General features: G+C 31.8%; 1 protein-coding gene and 2 pseudogenes across 1 annotated transcript; all 3 read right to left on the reverse strand.

The window, feature by feature from the left end:
- Window positions 1-4,961: 4,961 nt before the first annotated feature.
- On the reverse strand, window positions 4,962-5,737 carry LOC149499123 (zinc finger BED domain-containing protein RICESLEEPER 1-like; annotated as a pseudogene).
- An 85-nt stretch (window positions 5,738-5,822) lies between these two features.
- Window positions 5,823-6,603, reverse strand: LOC149499124 (zinc finger BED domain-containing protein RICESLEEPER 2-like; annotated as a pseudogene).
- Window positions 6,604-9,736: 3,133 nt separating this feature from the next.
- Window positions 9,737-13,583, reverse strand: EIF4A-III (eukaryotic initiation factor 4A-III). The gene is made up of 8 exons (XM_012210407.4): window positions 13,100-13,583; window positions 12,604-12,844; window positions 12,419-12,499; window positions 12,040-12,147; window positions 11,826-11,945; window positions 11,010-11,177; window positions 10,280-10,366; window positions 9,737-10,073 (listed from the first exon to the last, which is right to left on the reverse strand). The coding sequence occupies exons 1-8, from the start codon at window positions 13,411-13,413 to the stop codon at window positions 9,960-9,962; spliced, it is 1,233 nt and encodes a 410-aa protein (XP_012065797.1). The 5' UTR covers window positions 13,414-13,583; the 3' UTR covers window positions 9,737-9,959.
- Between the last annotated feature and the right edge of the window lie 10,092 nt (window positions 13,584-23,675).

Here is a 23,675-nt window from a genome sequence, read left to right on the forward strand (position 1 = left end):
TGGTAAAAAAAAATCATAATCCTTTTTTCAACAGATGGACGCCTTCCATTACGAATCTGTCTTTTTTCACTTTCAAAGCATCTTTTACCCCTTAGCTTCTTTTCAGCAATGTATGTATTTGGAACAAAAATATGGAGGACTAGCCGATTCCTTCAACCAATTTCCTATCTCCGCAATCCCACTTGAAAACCTCTTTTAAATCTCTATGAAAATTGGTTGTATTTATGATCTCCTAGATTTATGCTGCCATCCCATCCATATCCATCGGCCTTTACTTCTTCCAGCGCTCAACTTTTTTGGTCCCATTCTGCCAACTGCTTTACCTTTTGATTCGACCCCATGTCTCCATCTCTTTTAGACATGGTAGTCTTGTTTGGACTCCCAATAATCGGCGAATCATTTGTCCCGATCTTCTGGTTAATATAAGTAATGTTGGTTTCGACTTCAACGACCTCTAGTTGCAATCATGAATTGTTCTTAAAGGCTTTTCGGGGAGTACCTCCTTCCATACTGTGACCGAACATATTGCATTTCTTCTATATTTCCTGTGCGGATTTATTTTTTGCTTGCCAAAGTCATGAAATCTGATTTGCAAATAGCGGTAGCTTTGGATGAGGATAGAAAAAATTGGCTTTAGGTCAATACATTCTAGCTCGTCTTTATAGAAGTGTCTACCTTTTATTCCTGATAATCAGGCAAGGTCAGTCGGTCTTTCGCAAGGACCACTTTGGATGTTTTAGTTGAGGCTGATCGCTTACTTCCCCAAATTCACAATAAAGGTTGATCCTATTGATAATACTTGGGGAAGTCTTATTTATATTGAGTATAATAAATCATTTTTTGCTTCCTTTTTTGTCCTTTCTGATCATATCGTTATGGCCATCATGGTTAACGACATACTATTCCTCCATTAGTCCTGAGGCTACAACTAAATGGCAACAACATTGGTCAACCGTGGTAAAAGACCTGTTTTGCAAGACCGATTTATTAGTGGGCGTTTAGAAGCCTTCGAGAGAAAATATACAATCCCAACTTTTTCGCTTGATAATTTGGCCTTACTCAATCTTCGTTATTTTATACGCTTCTCTAAATTTCCCTTTATATAAGTGTCTTCCACATACTGATTTCACATTTTTGAAATTAGTGCTCGATCACGCTTGGATAGGTGGCAATGGATAGGATTCAAGATCATCATGGGACCATCATGCTTTTTGACCTTTGGTGGGATAATATTTCGGATGGCTATATGAGAATTTTTGGCTGAAGGGTTATGTGCTTGTCTGGACTAGAATCCCTTCTCGATGGCACTTCCCTCCATTAAAATGGCCAGGCATGGGTAAGTCTCCTCCTACTCATGCTCTCTTCATTTTTCTATAGATAGGATAAATGTTTGTGTTCCACATTCTAGGTCAACTCTCAGGCAACCAGATGACTATATCTCTTCCCAAGCGATTGTCCTTGTAGACAAAACATTAAATGTGATTTGGATGCACAAGGTAATCAGATTTGTTTGTCTAGGTTCACGGGTGCATTACAATGTTGTTTCCTCTATTTATAGGGTCCTAGGAGTATCCTCCAAATATGGTACACCTTTTCGAAAATCTATACAACCCAAAGATATTCTAGATACATGCAATATTTACAATTTGTGGGTTTTAAGCTCCAATGGCCCTGTTGGCACTCTTCTAACTATATAATGATGCTCTCCAAGTTTTGCCATTTCGGGCTTCCCATTTGGAGCTGATTTTTAGGCCAGCGTCAACACTATCATAGATTAATTTTTTATCATCTTGGTCATTAGTGAGAAGGATTCTATTTGTGGATCTTGTGTTGGTAATGCAAAGAAAACTAAGTACCACTGTTCTTTATCTCACATGTGTTTTTAATGGTTTGCATATTTGGTTTTGGTGAGTGGTGATAAAGAGTTGATAAAGAGTTTTTTTATGATAACAATTGCATGTAAGTGTGGAAAGCTATTGGCTAACATTTATAGAATTTAAGAAGAATTCTTTATTATAAATATTTGATTTATTTTACTATTGTGAACTAAGAGGCTAGAGGAAGATTGATGAATTTTAATAGGAGAGAGGCCTTAGAACTAAATAAATACAGGATGTTCCCACTTGGAGAGGGTACTGATTTTGGATTTAGGTATGAGGATTTCATAAATGATGGATATAAGAATAAGACAGGGGATGAACCATATTCTAGTAAATCAAATCCAAATAGTAGGGAGGTAAATGATGATGAATTTAGGGAGTTGAGCAATAACGGAGGGTGGAGTTGCTAGGGGTGGTTCTCGTCCCTCTAACTTAAATTTTTTTACCTCCTTAATCTTTTATTTTTAACTGTCACTGGGAAGATAAAAACACACTGTGGTCCTAACATTGAAGTTTTTTTTTATTGGTGACTTGGTATGATCTTTGAAATATTAACCAATTTAAGAAGGTAGTAACAAAGTGCGATTGTAGAGATGTTGATCTTACAATCAAATCAAATGAGCTAGCCAAAGTGAGGGCCAGGTGTAGAGAAGGGTGTCCTTGGTTATTCTTTGCGTGTAAGAGACTAAGACAAAGAATTTTATTGTCAAAACTTATAATCCATTCGTAAGTGTTACAAGGTTAATAGATGTAAGCTTTGCAATTCAACTTTCATAGCTAGATATTTCTGTGAGCAAATCTTGACTCAACCCTCCATTAAAGTTAGGATCTTGATGTCATTACTGTTGTAGGATGGACTATTGCAACAAACATGCAAAAGGTACAAATCTTGATTTCCTTCATGTAATTTATCTCTTTATCTTTATTGGGAATGATGAATGAAAGCTGATTTTTGTCATGTATAAATTGACATCATCATGCATATTATATTTGTTCATTAAAATTACTTTTATAAGTCAAGCTTTAACTTATGCCAAATTAAAAATTACTTAAATCAAAGACCTAATTCTTAGTCCATCTCGATTTCGAGTTTTATTGTCCTTTTCTTTTGGGATTAAATTGGAGTCAATTAAAAAGGTTGTTCTTATATGGCTAATGTATCAAAATACTCCGAAAATTTATAGGTTTCGCAATTTCACTCTATTTTGATTTTTCTGTCAATTTTACCCCAATTTTGACTTTTTTTTTTAGTAATAGCACCCTCAATTGTAATTAATGATTAAATTGCAAATAAAAAAGTATTTTTTAATCCTTTTTTAAATATAATATCTTATTATTGAATAAATAAAAAAATTAATAATGAAAATGAAATTTCAAATGTCTTTTATATATTAAATTTTATTCACATTTAGTAAGTGTCACATTTATTAATTTGAAAAATATGCTTATTTGAAATGTGTAATTAAAACAATTAAAGAGTTATTTATTTTTTCTTAAATGAAAAGTAATTTGACCATATTATGAATGCAAAAAATTACAACAATTAAGCTTTTCTTTACTCTTAATATATACATAATATGAAAATAAAATACATAATTGAAAAATATATTTTATTAATTTAAACGTTTATGCCATGCTTCGAGATTTTTTAGCAAGTTATAAAATTTTATTTATTAATTAGCAATTAGCATTTTTTAATTTCAAAAATTAAAGATTTAATTTGTGTAACATCAATTGGGTAGACTACTGATTTTTTTCTAATTTTTTTCAATGTCACTCAAAGCATGGCACAAAAAATTTAGATTAATAAAATATATTATTTTTTATTTGCAGTTCAATCTTTTATTGCAATTGAGGATGTCATTGTTATAAAATGTCGAAATTGGAGTAAAATTGACAAAAATGTCAAAATAGGGTAAAATTGTAAAAGCTCTTAAAATTTGGAATATTCTAATATATTAAGACCTATATATGCCAAATGTTTAGAAATTGACAAGACAAGAATGATGAGAATAAAAGGGAGAGAAGATATTTAGCAAAGAGAGAGAAAATGGAGGTTTGATAATTTTGGTTTAGATAGAGGTAATTTTTTTTTTCTCTCTTTTATACTGACAGTGGATAGATTTGAGGTGTAGAATAGCAGTAGCATATACATCTTGCTTATGAGGCTTCTGCATAGGGTAGAATTGTAAATGAATCATGCGGAGCTGAACTCTGAGTTGTTCAGGTTTGGTTTGTAAAATTCTGATGCATTGAGCTCAATTTGAGCTTTTATGTTGAAGCTCGAGTTTGGCTCATTTGAAAAATATGTAGATCGAGTTCAATTCAAGCTCGGTTCATTTAAAACTCGCTTATTACTTAAACGAGCCGAGCTCGAGTTCCGCTAGTTTAGTATCTCATGTACATTAGCTCAAGTTTGAGCCTGAATTCAGGTTTGGTAAAAGCTCAAGTTTGAACTTGATAAAAGTTCGAGTTTGAGGTCAAGTGAGCTTGTTATGACCTCGAGTTTGAGCTCGTTAATTTCTAATCAATAACTTCAGGCCATGTTTTCAAATGCTCAACAATACAATAATTTTACGCATAAAATATAAGTAGTTCTAACCTTAAAAAAAATATAAATCTATGTGAAATAGCACATTATTATATACATTTCAAATAAAATTAAATAGTTCTAATTTTTACATAATCTTAAAATTCTAATCGGACACTGAAACCATCAAATCTATACTTCCCCTCCATAAAAAAAAAAAAAAAAAAAAAAAAAAAAAAAAGGCCGAAACATAGCCACACTTTCTCATCTACAAAAATAAAATAACCGCAAATCAACATATAATTAAAGAACACAATCAATTAATGTATTGACTTCTAATCGTAGTAAATAGTGAATTTTTATCAATTAATTACCTATAAGAATGTAAACATGAAGTATAAATATTGAATTTCTTTTGTTTAATATATTTTAAATATACTACATAATTTTTCTACTAAATATATTTTAATGTAGTTCGCAATTATCACACATTATATCTTTGATGCATAAAATTAAAATTATACCTAAAAACAGATTTCCAAAGCATATTATTATGGTAATATAATCTCTTGAATATCCTCCTTGTCCTACATTAGAAGCACAATTAAAAATTAATTAATTCATGCTACAAAACTAAAAATTCATATTGAATATTTGCAATATAATGGTTAGTGCATTTACTCTTTTTTTGCTCTTTATTCCATAGAAGGCTCAAAACCAATCAGACCGACAAGTTAAAACCTAAACACAAAGATGATCTATATGGATCAACAACTCTACCTCCTGCAGTAAATGCTGATTCACTAGCTACAGTGATGATGGGTATTGAAAGTATGTCACATGCCACCTTTGATAAAATTTTGAATCTCATGTTGTTCACCTTCTACCACTCTAATGTATCAAAGATTTCATCATCTTCACAAACATGAACTCCTTCCTAGTACACATCTAATTTATTCTTCATCTGGTCTACAATAGTATCAACAGTTCTAGTTTGACTATAAAATTTGCTCTCCTACTAACCTTCCATTTTCCACCATTAGAACCAGATCCTTCTCTTTGATTTTCACTACCAATAACTTGATCAATCCCAATATTTTTTTTCTTTATATGCTTCAATATACTTATTGTAAAGCATAATTAAAGTCTTTCGAATTGTAACCTTATGCTCGATAGTATCATATTCATAATATATCTCTACAAAAATTCACTCGATCGCTTTCATTTTAGCTCTTGGATCCAATACAACTGCTATAGATATCAACAAATTACAATTACCCTAGTACTTATTAAATTTATCATTCATCTTATCAACCATGGTTTTCATGTAAATATTTCCATTTGCATATGCTTCATTCAACAATTTCTTAATATTGTAAAGTTCAAGAAGAAATAAGTTTGAAGTTGGATATTCAGTACCTAAAAATGATATTGGTTACCTCGTTGAATTCTTGCAAAAAAGGGCAAACTTTTTTAATTTTTCTCCAATCTTCTGCACTGTACAAGTAAATATAATTTAGATCTCTTTTAGCACATCGAGGGAAGACATTCTTAAATTCCAATGAAGCAGATAGCATGAAATAGGTTGCATCTCATCTTATGACACAATCCAAAATAAGCTTCTTTAAAGGCAATTTCACCAAAAATCAAATGATGATTCTCGGCTTTTGCAATATGCTTTACACTTTCACGCACATTATGAACTATATCATTTATCTCAGATAATCCATCTTATACTAATAAATTTAAGATATGTGCACAACACTTCAGATGAGATAATTTACCATTAAGTACAAGAGAATTCTTGTAAATAAGGTTATCTTTAAACAATCCAACAGTAACATCAGTATAGGTGGTATTATCAATAGTAATAGTCCATACCTTATCCTCAATTCCCCATTTGACTAAGCATTTGTGTAGTGCATCACAAATAGCAACTCCTATATGAGGTTGTGGGATATCAACAAAACTCAATGTTCACTTTTGCAATTGCCAATTTGAGTCAACAAAGTGATAGATAACAACCATGTATGAGATATGTTGCCCTGACTTCCATAAATATTTCACACTGACTTTGTCGACATCTTTTAGCAAATCCTTCACTTTTTTCTTCTCAATTTCATAAGCAGTGAAATAATCTTTCTTTGCAGCTGCAAGACTAATTTTATGATAATATGGAGTTGCAGTTCTCATAAGTAGGTTTCATACTCAGCAAAGCAAATGGCAACTCATGAATAAGAATCATATGTGCAAGAATTTCTCTTATCTTTGCCTAGTCATATTTGAAATTCTGAACACAAGACACTTTTCGTCTCAGCTAAAATTATGGCAACACTGAGTTGTTGTTGTCCCTTCATTTTTCTTTCCTTGCCATACAATTATTCATGTGTCTAAAAAGATGTGTTGTGGCACTAGTAAGATTAACTTTAAGCTTAATCTTGCAATGAATACATTCTATCTTCATAGTTCCATCGGGAAGTATAACTTCTTTGAACTCGAACCACACTTTAGAAGTTCGCTTCCTCTTCTTTGGAGCAAATGGATTTTCTAGTCCTCATCAGTTGTCAAAGCAGCACCTTTGTTCTTTGTTTATATTCTCTTCATCAACACTTGCTATAGTATCATCCATGACTGGACTTCTAGATGAATCTTGAGTAGAAAGAAAATTAGTGGAAGGTACTTGTTCAAAAGCTGAATTTGACATCCTGTTTAAATCAAAATAAATACAATAATTTAATATTGAAAAACATTATGCCCCACCAAATCAAATATTGGAAACATGCAAATCTAAGAAGGTACAAAGAGCAACATGCTAAATTTGCACAAAAAGTAACCCCATTTCCACAAAAATCATTGTCCTAAAAATCAAAATAGATTGAAAAATTAAGTGAAAATATTAAGGTGTGTCAGCCTCTGTAAAATTTGAATATCGCAAAACTATGATGATGTTTGATATGTAAAGCAAACATTTTCTATTTATGATTTAGGCCAAATCCATTTTGTTTCCTAAGCAGCCACTACATAAACATGCTCATTAACTACCACAGTTGAAATCACCCAAACCATCATCCACTACCAACACAACCCATAATCATCGTCAGTAGCAGCACCATCAATACGACTACTATAGTACCATTGCCACCATTATTTTTATTAAGTTTCCTTAACCAATTCATGATTTTTCTTCAGCCGCTTAAAATTTCAGTTTTATCAAACAATACACCATCTATACGAATTCAATTAAACCCAACCAGAATCAAGAAACATCACTAATCACTACAATTTTTTCTTTTTAACCTTCAATCTTTCTTTTCCCATCAATCTAAATATTTTCCTTACTTGCACAATAATCAAATACCTTACAAACACCATTCAATAATCTTTTTTACCTCCTACTTTCAGTTAGTACTGTCAAAATGAGCTTAACCCAGCGGACAACCATGATCTCCCATAATTTGTTCAGATACGGACATGAAAATTGAGAACCGTTTTTAAGATGGGCTTTTACTCATCCCATTTTTTAACAAAGCCCGCGCGGGACAGGTCGAATGGGTCCGCGGGGGCTCGCGTTAAAGTAATATATATATACATATCATAAAACTTTAAAATAAAAAGGAAAATAAGCCTAATGGAAATCACATTGGATAAACTTTTAATAATTCTAGGTTGAATTCTTAGAGATGTTTTCCTCTTTTTTCCATGTCAAGACTCTTCCAATAGACATACAAAACTAATAAAAACAAAAAAAGGTAAAATTAAAAAAAAAAAAAAAGATGAACGTTCAAAATGGACATGTTTGGGCCCGTCCGTGGGCCCGCATGGGTTTGGCGGGCTTGAATATTAGAGGCTCATTTTTTATCGAGCTTTTTGGCTCGGCCCGTGCAGGCTAGGCCGGACAGCCCGTTTTGACAGGACTACTTTCAATTAATGAGCTACTCAACAATCTAGAAATAAAAATATATAAAAAAGAAGCTTTGAATAGTTCACAAAAAGAAACTTATAAACTCATGATTAACTATAATTAAATACTAAATTGTCACTTTCAAAGCCTATGAATTTTTATTTGGGCTAAACATAATTCCTTTATTAGCTCTCTCTTTCGGTACAGATTGTATGATACAATCTACAGAAATTTTCTCTACTGTATTTTCACAATTCAGGCTCAATAAAATATTTCTGCGGATAATATTTAAAGTTCTAGCTTTTCACGTCTCATTTTATAATCATTTGACTACGTATCGGTAAGGAAAATTGAAAAATTATTCAGTCAAGATGGCAATGGGTAGGATATGGACCGAGTATTACATTACCCTTCATCACCCCATGAAGCAAATATATTACCCACACCATCATCAGTCCCGTTACGGGATTGGGTTGGGATAGCGAAGGGCGAAGTATAGATTGGGTTGGGTAAATTCATTTGAAAAATCTGAATTCTATTTTTCAAGTTTTTATTATTTGTAATAAATTTTATTCAATATTGTATACTCATTTCAATAAAACATAGAGTAAAATCAATAAAATGAAAACAAAACTCTATAATTAAATATGCATAATATACCATAATGAAAAATAAAGCAAGTTTATTGTTCCATTTCAACATAATAAATAAAAGGAAAAAAAAAGTCAAAAATCAAAAACTAACAGTTGAGAATATCAATAGTAAACCAAATAGCAAAATAAGAAAAATAGATATCCAAGAAGAATCAAATCAAATAAATAGTCAAGTATAAAAATTAAAAGAGAGAATTATTTTAAATTTTTTGATTATATATAAATTAAAAAAAGTACAATTAAATAAAAATATAATCAGATCGAATTCGAAATGGGTGTATTATCTATTACCAACCCAAATCCATAACAGGTATAATTTTTAATATTTACCCCACTCTATTTATTAAACAGATCGGGTGAAATCTAATTTTTCATATTTGCCCACTCTATTTATTGAACGGGTAAAATCCATCCATTAGTGTCGGATCAAAGCACACATTCATTGGTGAGTCGGATCGGAGCAGACATTTATCTATTCAGATTAAATTGTCATCCCTACCTTTGCACAAGAAGAAAATATCCTACTTTTGCACAAGAAAATTACCAGGCCTTGCACGGACATATATTAATTATGTGAGGCTAGAAGCTGCGATTACTGGATAGATAATAAAGTCCTTTTTAGATTAATTCAGCATTTTGAAAATTTACCCAAAAATTAAAATTTGAAGCCTAGATTTCACTGTAAAATTAAAAATTATATTAAATTTCAATAGATAAAATTAAGATGAATATACTTAAACATAAAAATCTACAAAAACCATGGCCAAAACCATTGCAAAAGTCCAAGCAATCATAAAAAGTTAACAAAAAAATCAGTCAAGTCAGTTGATGGAGTTAAAACTATTCTATCGTCAAGCAAAACCACCCATAAAACACTGATTCTCCACCCAATATTATACAAACTCATTAGAAGCATGGAGTATACACTCCACATTCTCAATCACACAACTTTCAAACACCATCATCCTGGCAAAACAATTACAAAGTGTGTCTTTCTAGATCAGATCAGCAACATTCATTGGCATTTCGTCGATCTGGGTACTATAATATTGTTCTATATCTCGTAAAATCTTGATATCATCACTTTTGACGAAGTTTATTGCAACACCCTGAAAAACATCCAAATGCCATTCAATTAACACAACTAATTAAATCAAGCAACTAGCACAGTACAGCCATAGCAGCAGAATGGCATAAGAATTGCAGAATGAGTATCTGGTGTTTGAGATATCTTAAAAGAAAAAAATTTGAGTGCAACCTAGAAAACAGATATTTTGGACAATTCACATTTTGTGGTTGAGATCAAATTACATACCTTCCGCCCAAATCGACCCGAACGACCAATCCGATGAATGTACAGCTCTCGATTGTTTGGTAAGTCATAATTGATCACCAAAGAAACCTACGGAGTGAATAAGCCAACATGATAGAATACAATCATAGAAAAGCAAAATAGAAACAAGCTCATTCCCATCAAGGCAGAAGTAAATAAACTGAGAGTAGAGAGAGAAAAAGGGAAAACACAATCAGATGCTTAACGCGAACACACAACACACTCCAAAAGCATTTACAGGTTACACAAAATTTACAAGAATTAAGCACAGCAATAATATTAAGGTAAAACAAGAAAGGAGAAAATTATTCAGCCACCGTGCAAACCAAATTGAATATATAGCTTCTTTGTCCTTTATTTTAATTGATAATAGCAACAAACTTATATTTCAGAAAATATAGCACCCTTCCAAAAACCAACGAGCAATATCAAGACATAAAATATCCAGAATTCCTTCTTTCACTAGAGTGAAAAATAAGTTTTAGCAGTCATAAAATTGTCATATCCAAGTGAAGGTCAGACCACCAACCTTCAATTTCGTTTAAATAATAATATAATAATATGTTAATAAGTAATAACTTTTATTTAGCTCTATAAGTTAATAGTAGTAATGTTTTTCTCTAGTTTTCTCCAAAACAGAAACAGAGTGGATAAGCAATAACTTCTATTGAACAAAGACATTAACAAGGAATACTGTATGCAATAAACTTACCTGTTGAACATCAAGCCCACGTGCCCAAACATCAGTGGTGATCAGAACACGGGTAGTACCGGACCGGAACTCTCCCATAATTGCATCTCTCTCCTTCTGAGGCATGTCACCATGCATTGATGAGACTGTAAAATTATTACTCCGCATTTTCTCTGTTAACCAATCCACCTGCCCATAAGAACAATAATTTGCTTCAGAATTTTTATTTGGGGCAATCTTTTTTGTTTTTTGGACTAATAACAGAACATAATTCTTTTGGAGGTGACTGGAATTGAAGCCGACAAAGAAGAGGTCTAGTTCCTAGGATTACTATTCATTTTTCACAAAGACACAGATTTAATGTATCAAACTTCCAATTTCCAAACTAGACACAAGAAACAGGGATTTTGAATACAGGCAGAATACACACTTCTGAATATGCAGCAGTCGACTTTAGTATCAAAAGCCCGATGTTGTACAAATATATAAGCCATCTCATAACACATCTTAAGCAATGGCTTGAGTTTTACAGTTTGTCCATATATATATATATATGCTAGATAAATTGTACGCTACCCCATTCTGACATGTAATCTGCAGCAAATATGTTAAAAGGACTTCAGCAATAACCTTCTTCATTTTGGATAACAGATAGATTTTCTCTTTCATGTTTATGGATATTTAGATATTTGACAGATTAAATCAAAATGAAGGCAGCAAAAGGTCTCATTTTTCAATTTTCATCTGCAAATAAAATAGAGACTACAAAAGGAATGCTCACTATAACAATCCAAAAATCATATAGCAGAAAGAAAATTAGATCAATGACTGGAGTACCTTCCGCTTTGTGTTGCAGAAAATAACAGCTTGGGTAATGGTAAGAGTATCATAGAGGTCACACAAAGTATCAAATTTCCACTCTTCCCTTTCAACAGCTACAAAAAATTGCTTGATGCCCTGCCACCATAAAAAGATAAAATAAGAGAAGCTGCCGTTAAATTCTAGATTTGCATTTATTGCAAGCTCATTCAGAGATCTAATAATCACTCACCTCCAAAGTCAATTCATCACGTTTCACAAGAATCTTTACCGGATCTGTCATGAACTTGCTTGTCATCTCCAAAATTTCATTAGGAAGGGTAGCAGAAATCAACACAACCTGCATAATAAATGCAAATTCAGGACAAAATTTCAAGTTACACATTAGTAATAAGATCCCCAGATTTGCATTTTCTTGATGTGAACATGACCCAGTACCATGTCAAATCAAAAAAAAAAAAAAAAAAAAAAAAAAAAAAAAAAAAAAAAAAAAACCAAAACCTCAATGGATAATTCAGTGCATATACTGCACACTTAAGTCCAACACGTATGGTAGATAAATGCAGTTAAATGTGTTTATAAACAAACTTCAATATGCATGTGTAGAGCACCTGAAGCTCTGGAGGAAGATATCTGTACACATCATAAATTTGATCCTTGAACCCTCTACTCAGCATCTCATCAGATTCATCCTACAAGGCATAATAAAAGTGTAAGAAAAAATCTTATGTTGATGTATACCAGTACATTTATAACTGTATAACTGTGCGAACGAGAGATGAAATAATCAACTCACAAGAACTAATAATCGAATGGCTCTAGTTCGTAAAGTCCTCCTCTTTATCATATCACATACTCTCCCTGGAGTACCAGACACAACATGAACTCCATATTCTAACTTTCTGATATCCTCGCCCACACTTTTGCCTCCAATGCAGGCATGTGCTTGTATATTAATGTAATCACCAATTGCCAATATTACTTTTTCAGTCTGAGCCGCCAATTCCCTGGTTGGAGACAATATCAATGCCTGCACCCTGTAACATTGAAACCAATATAATTGTATCCTATTTTCTTTTTAAGCCACGGTAAGCAAGAACAGAAATAAAGATAACAGCTAATCTAGCCAGGAATTAACATCAAATAATTGACAAATAGGAAAGTAATAACCGATTGTACCCAATTTTTTAAATTAGGGTTTATATGATAAAACAATATTAGGGTTTTATTACCAAATTTTGTAATTAGGGTTTCGACAAGTTGATGGAAAAGTAAAATAAAATAGGACTTACTCTCTGCTTGAGGTATCAACAAGTTGACAAACCGTGAGAGCAATCATAGAGGTCTTTCCAGTACCAGATTGCGCTTGAGCAATAACATCTCGACCTTTAATTATAGGCATAACAGCCCTTTGTTGAATTGCCGATGGCTTCTCAAACCCATAAGCGTAGATCCCTCGCAACAGATCGTTCTTAATACCCATCTCGTCAAAGCTTGCAATCGGTTCTATCCCCTCCGTTGTCTCGAACACCAACTTATCATCCTCTGCAGCGGCTCTTCTTGCACTTCGCCCCGCCGGAACCACGCTAGTCACAGCTGCCGCCATAGCTCTAACTAATTTTTCAGAGCTTTTTTACCTTTTCTTTTGCTTTGGGCTTTTGCAGAGGACAAACTTCTAGCAGGAGATTAAAGCCGAGATGTTGCGGACTCGTTTAGAACCCCTAATTGCTCTCCAGATTTTGTTGTTTAAATATTTAATGATTCCTTTTCTTTATCGGATTGGTAAACTGTTTTTGCCCTATCCTATATCCTATATCTAATATATCTTCCTGATATATAATATATAATTAGAAAAAATAAATGACTTTTATATTTAACAAAATAATAACAAATAATTTACCTTTGGAAAAAAATAAATAACAAATTATTTATGTTTATCAAAGAGCTTTAGGGATAGCACGGATTTAATATATAATTTTTTTTGTTAAAATTTTAAATTTTCTTAACTGTAATAATATTGATGATCTTCTCAAAAAAAAAAATATTGATGATTTTTTTATTGTATATACTAGTTGATATGTAAAACTATATAATTCAAAAAAAATTGGTTAAATCATAAGTAAATCAAATATGAATATAGAAAATTTATAAATCAAATATAGATATGGGAAACTTTAGTCCGAATTTAAAATTCAATTAAAAATTATAATTCTTGCATTACAATCAAATAATTAATTAAGAAATTAATTTTCTCTAATATCTCAAAATATTAAAAAGCAATTAAAAACGTCTAATTTGTCTCGTTTTCATTAATATAGGAAGGAAGTCATATTTTCCAAGTGAGCATATTTAGCATGCACTAAATTAAGATAAAATATTTTGAAGCATAATTAGTTAACATTGCCTAAATTTTAATTAAAGGTAAACTTCCAAATGAAATAAATATGATTAAAATGTGATGATATGTATACGATTTAAATTTTGGTAATAAAAATCAAGTATATTATAAAATTTGGTGTAAAAAGATATAAATAATTTCCCTCAAAAAAAAATTTGGTGTAAAAAGATTTCATAATAAATATATTTTCACATTATTCTCGTGATGCATCCTAACAACTTATACATTCATTACAAGTTTAAAATAATAAAAAAAATGATAAAGAAAAAGACAAAAGAAAATATTTTATAATGGATGACTCTGTTTATTCACTAATGAATTTGATGAACAGTTGAAAAACAATATTTATCGTTTATATTTATAGTTACTAATTAAAAATATTTAGTAAATTTAATAGTTAGAATAATATTTTAAGTATTACATTTATGTTGAAAATTATAACAAAAATACTTAAATATTTATGTTTTTTTAATTATTCATTTTTTATTGATTAGCAATAATTTGAGTTTAATAATAATTGACCAAATTGGCTGTGATTCTAATCATATTTGAAAAAGAAAATAAATGCTTATAATATTATTAGTAATGGGCCAATCTCCACTCTTCACACGGCTGTGTAGGATATATTTTATTTTATTATTCATAAACACATATACACTAAATAAATACGTGTATCAGTCATATATTCATAACAAGATGAAGAAAAAAAACACCACATACAAATAGATATTAGTTATATATCCTATAGCGAATTTAATTGGTTATATTTTGGATATAATATTTCATGCAATAAATATTTTATTATTAATAAAAGGCCTTTATTTATCTTTTATATTCTATTGATTGAATCTTAGTAAAAGATAAAGTCCATGAGACAAAACTGTTTTGCGAAATAAATTATAATATGGTTATAATTATGAGTTTTATATTTGCATTAAAACAATGTCTCTAAATATTTCTAGTTAATGTTTTCCTCATTATTGGACAATGATTAGAGCTGTTGAGATTGATATATATTATATCCTTTCTTTAGGGAAACAGCGGTTCTCATAAGCTGAGATATATGTAATATCTACAACTAATATGTAGGTGCTTGTTATTTAAACAAGTACACTGAATTAACCTGTATAAGAATTCCATATGAAGAGTTACATGTGTCTATGGAATACTCAAGTGATTATTGTGTAAGTGATCCTTTGACTTGAAATTACTAAGTTATCTTGCATGGGGATGACTATGTTTTGATTCTTCGTACATATTATTCATTCATGAATAATAAACAATAATTTTTTGGACATAGTACGTAATGTATGGAGATATTTGTGTAATTAAGAGAGGATTCATCACCATAGAAAAGTAAGAAAAAATATTCTAATTGTTCTCTACTAGTATTGATTAAGAAACCCTTGCGTAAGGTAGAATGAAATTAGTCAATTAGATTTAGAATTTCATTCAAATGATCAATGACTAAGATTAAGAGAACTAACATGGTTTAGTAAAGCAGATACATTACATGTCTAATTACTAAATCAGAACATTAATGATGAAAGGATATTAATTACACTGAAAAATCATGCACTGAAAGGTTAAATCAAATCACTTTGACTTTCGAAATATTTGGGTAGTCTTGATATGTTGCTAGACAATGTATTTGACCTTCAAATATTAATTAAATAATTTAATTTATATTTGTTACCAACATATTTGGAACCTAGAAGGTCATACACATAAGAATAGATATGAAAAAGTAGTAAAAACGAGAAATCGAATCAAGTATGACTTGATTCCAAATTAGTTTTGGGATATTAAGGGCAAAATTGTAATTTATATTTAATTACAATTTTACCTAATTATTAAGTATTGATTTAATTGATTTATGTCTAAAATTTATTAAGATAAATTTTATATTAAATAAACCTAATATTTTAATTATGATTTATTTATTTAAATAGTTAAAATAAATAAATATAATTGATTAAATTGAAAATCCTATTACTATATGTGTTATGATTTATTTATTTAAATTGTTTAAATAAATAAATAGGCACATATATATATTTTAGTTATAATTTATTTATTTAAAAGGTTTAAATAAATAATTATAATTTATTTATTTATGATCTAGAGTTTTCATATATAAGATTTAAGAGGCAGTCTAAAGATTGTAGTTATTGTTCATAGCCACAAAACTAAACATAGAGCGCAAGATAGCTAGGACCATCATACACTCTAACATCTGAACCCTCTAAAACAGTTGTAGAGTTTTGCGATTATCCATTCGTGTGGATATTACTAGAGGCCAAACACTTGGACGGCTTGTGGTTTGTGACAATCTAGCCACGTAGAACAAGTTTAAGAGAATCTGCAAAAGAGGTATTCTTCTAAACAATTTTGTTGCTTTAATCGTTTTAAATGAATCCATGTTGGTATAATTATTTTATTTTAATTATATTATTCCATTGCGTATTATTGATATTGAAACCTAATAGTAGAGCTCATAAAGAATTAATAACAAAGAACATTAAGAGCCATATATATGCAACATAAAACTATTAACAAAGGTAGAGAAATATTTTATAGAGAAATGTTATGGACTGAATACCAAAAGCTATCTATTTAACAAAATAAGGACTTGTTTTCAAACAAGAAATGCATATTTTGATTCTTAAAATGGCAGTTAAGTTAGATTGAGGCTTGAATATTTAAGTTGCAAATCTTAGTAGTTTTTTTATATATACATTGTAATACAAAACTCATAAAATTTCATCAAAAAAAAAGAGAGGTAAATCATGTTAAATTTAATTTAGAAAATTAAAATTAAAATTTGATTAATAAGGGGAGTTAAATAGAAAGCAAAGATTTTAAATGGATTAACTTTTAACTGAACAAAGAGGTGTTGAATTAGAGAGCGTTGTTCTAGAAAAGGTATAATTTTTATTAAGCATAATTTTATTTTATTTTATTTCAATTTTAAAACATAGAGAAATAACAATTAATTTTTTTCATATACCATAATTGAATTTTATAACTCATGATGTGCAAATCATCATTGAAAAAAAAAATCATGGGAAAATATAAAAAATGAAAAATATCTCAAATAAGATAGAAGCAAATATTTTATTATGTTGATTTTCACTGGTTTCAGATGCCTGGTAAGTGTAATTCCTTCCAATGGCATTATCCATTAATATCAAATCGTATTCAGCATGTCATTTTGGGATTACTTAGAAGAATCAAAGAATATAAGGGACGTAAGAAGAAGATGAATGCAATCTAGTGGAAGATGGTTGTTGGGTTATGCATTTTGTTTGTTATGTAACAATTAGAGAAGTCATTAGGGGTTGAGGATGGATTATTGATGTTGTTGTGGGTGGAAAATTGAGTTTGATATTTTGGTACCTTTGATAGCCTCGCAAAGCGAGCAAATCTTTGTATGTTGTTTTCATATAAATTGCATGAATGCATGATGTTTTTATATATTTTACGTTTGTTTGTGTTGTTTTTGTTTTAAAGTAATTTTCAAGAACACAGTTGGAGCAAAGATTTGTTTTATACAAAAGAAGACCAAAACAAGTTGAAAAAAATGGACTTGATCCAGCCCTCGCGCCGCGAAGCACGTCGCAACAAAGAAAATGCCCAAGTCGCGAGCGCTACCGTAGGTCGCGCACGCAACCTACACCCAGAAAAGACAAGTCCCGAGCGCGACATTCACGTGCGCGAGCGCGAGAAGCACTCCTGAGAGTCAGAAGGTTTGCAAGCAAAAATCGCGGGCGCGCCTTCCATCCGCGCGAGCACGAGAAGCACTTTTGAGAAGCAGAAGGCTTGCAAGCGAAAGTCGCAAGCGCGACATCCATCTGCGCGGGCGCGAGAATCACTTTTGAGAGGCAGAGGCATTTGGAGCAGAAGTCGCGAGCGCGACCTTTACCCTCTCGAGCACGAGTCGAGATTTCCAAGAGACGTAATTACTACCTTTTCATCAGAAATACATATCTTTCCATGCAAGGGTCAGGACTCTTCCCAAGAGAAGTCATCTCAAGCACCTTTTGGCCAACCAATCACTACCAAAACCACCATCACTCCCCTCCTCTATAAATAGCAATCAAAGTGAAGCAAAAAAAAAAAAGAAGACAGATAGAGAGATTCATAGTGAAAGTTAGATTCAGAAACAAAAACACTTAGATTGTATTAGGAGAAGTGTGATAGTAGTACTTAGAGCAAGTTGACGAGAGTCACTTGTTATTGATTGTGCCAAGAACATCAAGAAGTTCTTCGAGGTGTGACGCCCTCCAGAGGCTTGAGTTAGATTACTTCATTCTCTTGTTTTATAGACTTGTTGTATGTTGTTCTTCATAACTCTTCTATGCAAAGCAACAATTTAAAGTTGGTAGCATTCAATAAAAATTCCTTAAGTTATCTTTTGATCTTTGTTTAATCAAGGTTACTGAATTATATTCTCAGAAGGAAATAGTTTAGTAAAGATCAAAGAGATTTAATTCATTGAGTTGAATTTACATATGCATATTTCACTTATTCTGTTGAGATTAAATCTGTCTTATTGAAATAATCAAAGAATAAGAATTAGGTTTAATATTTAACAAGCTAAGGTTTTTATTATATGTAAAAATACCTATAATAGATAGTATAATTCTATACTGAGAAGTTGAATTATATCTTACCATATGTAATTAAAGAATTCTTTATTGTATGTTACAAGCTTTTGCATAGAAAGGGAAAATCCTGTGTATGATTAATTATTCTAAGTATCTTACTACACACTTATCTTTAGAGTTAATTAAACAGTAGATTTAGCATAAATAGAAATTAATCACTTCTATATTCATATTTCTGTAAACACATCATTAAGAGTAAAGTAGCAAGTGAACTCAACCCGTTCCTCGTGGGATCGATCTTTTATTACTACGTTGCGATCCGTATACTTGCGGGAACTCAAAAGAGACGCAACAACCTTTCGTAACCTAATAGGAGTTGTAATCTCAGTGTGGAGAATGCATATTTTGGTAGTTTGTTACTGTGTAGCTCATTTCAAGTAATTAACAATTAATATAGTTTAATCTTCCATCAAATATGATGTTTGTTGTTGTTGATTTATTTGCTCAATTATGCAAATTTTTAATAATTAAATCTGATTCCTCGCAATTTTAATAAGTTAAGCATATAGATGAGAGGATAGCTAGAAGCAAAACTGTAATAATGAAAATGAATCACTGAGATTCCAAAATGAGATTCCATTACTGAAGATAATTGTTCATAATTTCTGAAAAATGGATGACAAAAGTGGGGTTCCATTTGCCAGAAATAACACACATTCCACAAGTTTGGACAAAAAATTATGTTTTGACATATCTCAGAATACAAGTCTAAATATCAAAACATTCACAATTACAAAAATAAAAGCATAAATCCTAATTCAATTTCCCTCATTGCCACTTTGTCGTGTTGGTTTGTTGCTGCCTTGTGATGCTTGGCTTGAAGTATTTGTGCCTCTTTCTATTTGAGGCTGTAACAACTGCAGAGCTCTTTAAATTAATTGGTAGGGTTGGTGATAATCCTTGATGCAGTGTTGAGTGAAGATCGAAATGAACATAATAAGTCATTACCTATATTTGCATCCCTATCAACAGTGAATGAAAGTAATCCGGTTAGGGAAATTACACATTATGTGGTATGTTGTCATTCAAGTATTCTCATTCAGGTGAACACTAATTCTCCTAAGAGTAACTTGCCTCTTAACAACAAAAGCCATTGTCTTTCTAGCATATCTCTTACTAGTTTTAGTTGTTGGTGGTGCTCCATTATATCCTCTTCCCCTCCTCCACCTAAAGGAGTTGTTGCAGCCACATTTCTAATATTGGTTATGAACGACATTACCTAAGAGAAATTCAAACAGGGAGTCAAATAATCTTTCACAACACATTTCACACAGAGAATGAAATAGTCTTTCCCAGCACATATATCACACAGAGAGTCAAATAAACTCAAATATTCAATTGCTTTCAATACCAAAACAACAACAGTAGTCAGCATATTTTGAAATGTTACACAAAACTAGCATATGAAAATTAAAATACAAAAAAATCATTGCCTTTTGGAGTGTTGTTGGGGGGGTCTGGAAGGTGCAGTAGCAGTGCCAATGACACTTGGATTTGCTCTTGCTACATTTTCAGCCAAATTTGCATTACTTTGACTACTATATGCTACACTGTCAGTGTCAGGTGTTCTTGCATTCCTCACTAATGATCTCAGATTTCTTCTACCTATTGAAAATTTGAAATTTCTAATTAACACATAATATCCAATAACAGAACCATTTGCAAAAAAATATCTCAGAAAATCAAAGTCAAATGCTTGCTAGAGTGATGATGGGTGTTACACCAGTAGTATCTATTGCACTTGAAAATGGTCTAGCTACATTTCCAACCACATTTGCATTGTTGTGACTCTTGGATCCATGACAGGCAATGTTTGGTGTTCTAGCATTCCTCTTTAATAATCTCATATCACTTTTACCTATTAAACATTTACAAAACACATTTCATGAACATAATCTTCAACAACATAATTGCAATAAAAGCAATTTGTAATTAACACAGAATAATAAATAACACATATATAAAGAAGAAAAATATACTACATGCTGGAGTGCTAATGGGTGGTGCAATGCTAGTGCCTATAGCACTTGACTATTGGCTAACATGGGATTCTGCTTGTATTTGTGATTGAGATACAGTATTCTGCATGTGTCAAAGCAAATAGTTAGAAACAAGAAACAGAGATGTAAAAACACATTACATTTATATACTTAAATGTATTAAGATTAAGATTTACCTCGGTTGAACTTGTCCTATTCTGTGGGTAGCCTCTTTTGTTGTGTCCAGATCCTTTACAGAATTCATAAGTCATTGACACTCCTTTCTTTTATACTTTCCAATCTTTTTCCTTGGTTCATCCTTATCCCTTCTCCTAGCTATCTTTTTTCTAACATGATTTGTTGATTCAAACCATAGCTTTATGCCTATAACAGGCTATATGCTATACTTGTAAGCTTTCAAGTATTGCTCCTTTCTCTACCAAATAGCAATATAGTTTTCAAAATCCAATTTTCTATGAAACATAGCATAAGTGGCATGCTGACATGAGATTCCTTTCAATTCCCATGATCTACGAGTACATATCATCCTTTTACTGTGTGTTGGTACTCTCCTTCCACAATTTCAGAACCACTATCCCCATTCCATCTAGGATGAAAAAGCATGAATAGCAATTTATGCATCTCTAGTTTCTTCATAGCCTTAGAGAATATATCACATATCCATGTATTTGCAAACTCCCTCATGACTTTAATTCTTTCCATCACTTGTACTCTAATTCCTCCATCATAGTTATAATTGACTTCATCCTATCATTAAAGATCCAACCATTGAATGTTTCATACATTGTTCTCCATAATATCGCACTCAGATTGCTTGCTGAAAAAAGCCATACACTAAGTGTTGTGATTGTAATATAGTAAGTCATCCACAACTTGTTTTCCTCCTAAATTCACTCATGTCTTTCAATTTGTCCCTCAACATCATTTCAAAGGGAGCTCTTGCTACCTCCCAAAACTTTCTTCTCCTCTTCTCACTCTTCCACTTCTTATTCCAGTTAGTCCATATATATCTAACACACATTCTATGCTCTACTTCTGGTAGCTCGTGTCCAATTGCTTTGTTAAGTCCCTTCAAGGCAAGAAAATACCATTAAAATTGAAAACATAAGCTTTTAATGGAAAACACAAGTAATATAAATGAAATTGCGATACATTACCTTTTGTATATCTTTTATGACTATCTAGCCCAAACCAATGGTGATACCAAGTTCTTGCTTCAAAGTTGAGATGAACCATGACCAATGTTTTGTACTTTCCACATCCACTAAAGCCCAAGCTATAGGAAATATTTGATTGTTTCCATCTTTGGAGACAACAACTAGTAATTGGCCACCACATAGTCCTGTAAGGAAACAACTATCTAGCCCAAATATTAGCCTACAACCTTTAAGGAAACCTTGTTTGCAAGCTTGCAAACACATATATAATCTCTTAAATGATTACAACCCTTCTTCCATCCTTTTGCACTTTGCAAAGCATGTGGAGCTTGGATTTGACCTCCTAATTTCATCTGCATCATGTAGTCTAGCAAATTCCAACTTATAATCACATATGATACCTCCCAAAGCTTTAATCTTAACTATCCTAGCAATAGTCTTACTATGAAAAGATTTAGTTGTTCTTTGCACAAATCTTGTATCTCTCTAATCTTAATACTAGACAGAGAACAAATCCTATATTTAAAATGCTTAGCAATGAAACTAGAGTTAGCTAATTTGTTCCTATTAGTTCTAAAACACATATGGACTAGGTTGCAGGTCTTTATAATGAAATTATCTGTACTACTTTCCATGATTCCAAAAAGCAACCAAGGACAACCTGCCTACATTTAGCCCTAACCTTATGTGGCTCATTTGGTCTAACAATTAGATCTACACCCCTCACCATCCCATACTTAGCAATGACTTTCCTAAATTGGTCCATAGATTCAAAATCATACTAAGTTACCAATATAGAACATGTGTTGTTAGGTCATAATGGGTTTTTCTTTCTTTCCTATTGGCTTGAACTATTATCATCACCACTCCCTTCCTCATCAATAGTAGCCTCTCTAGAATCAGGATCAGAAGAACCTAAATATGGTTCACCATCCGCAGTTACCCTTTTGAATCTACTATTTAGACCGTCTTCTCTAGTAAACCCAAAGTCCGGACTAGCTTCACCTAGAGGAACATTCTCAATGTCCTCTTCTGCCTTAGCTTTACTTCTTCTATAATTTCTAACTCCTTCTCTTGTAGCCCTTAATTCTTCATCAACATCACCTATTTCTTCATCCGCATCTTCAATATCATCTTCATCAACTTCAGGCTCGTAGTCACTATCTTCCTCTAGTTATCCTCTTCCCTATTTTCATCTCTAGAATTGCTACTCTCAACCCCCCCCCCCATTCATACTAGCCCCAGCAACATTTGCTCCTATCCCTTCCTCATTTAAGTTTTTTATTCTCACTTGCCCTTTCCCCAACTAGGTTTTCTATTTCCTCATTTGCCCCTCCTAAGTTTTCCTCTCCCACATTTGCCCCTCCTGAGTTTTCCCCTCCCACATTTGCCCCTTGACCACTCGTATCCAATAAATACACTCCCTCAATAACTTTAGGTACTGCAATTACATGCTCAATAAATAATCTAGTGTACCTCCATTCTAGAAGTGGTTCAACTCAATTAATACATCAGAATCATTAATAAGGGGAGAGTATACCTCAATTTCTCCAACAATGTAAACTTTAACAAAAAGTTGACCTATTATGTCATGCCTCATTTCTTTATCTCTTCCAAGCAAATCCACATAAGAAACCCGATCA

This window comes from Jatropha curcas, chromosome 1 (assembly GCF_041381405.1).
Source record: "Jatropha curcas cultivar XTBG-Jc1 chromosome 1, XTBG_Jcur_1.0, whole genome shotgun sequence".
NCBI lineage: Eukaryota > Viridiplantae > Streptophyta > Magnoliopsida > Malpighiales > Euphorbiaceae > Jatropha > Jatropha curcas.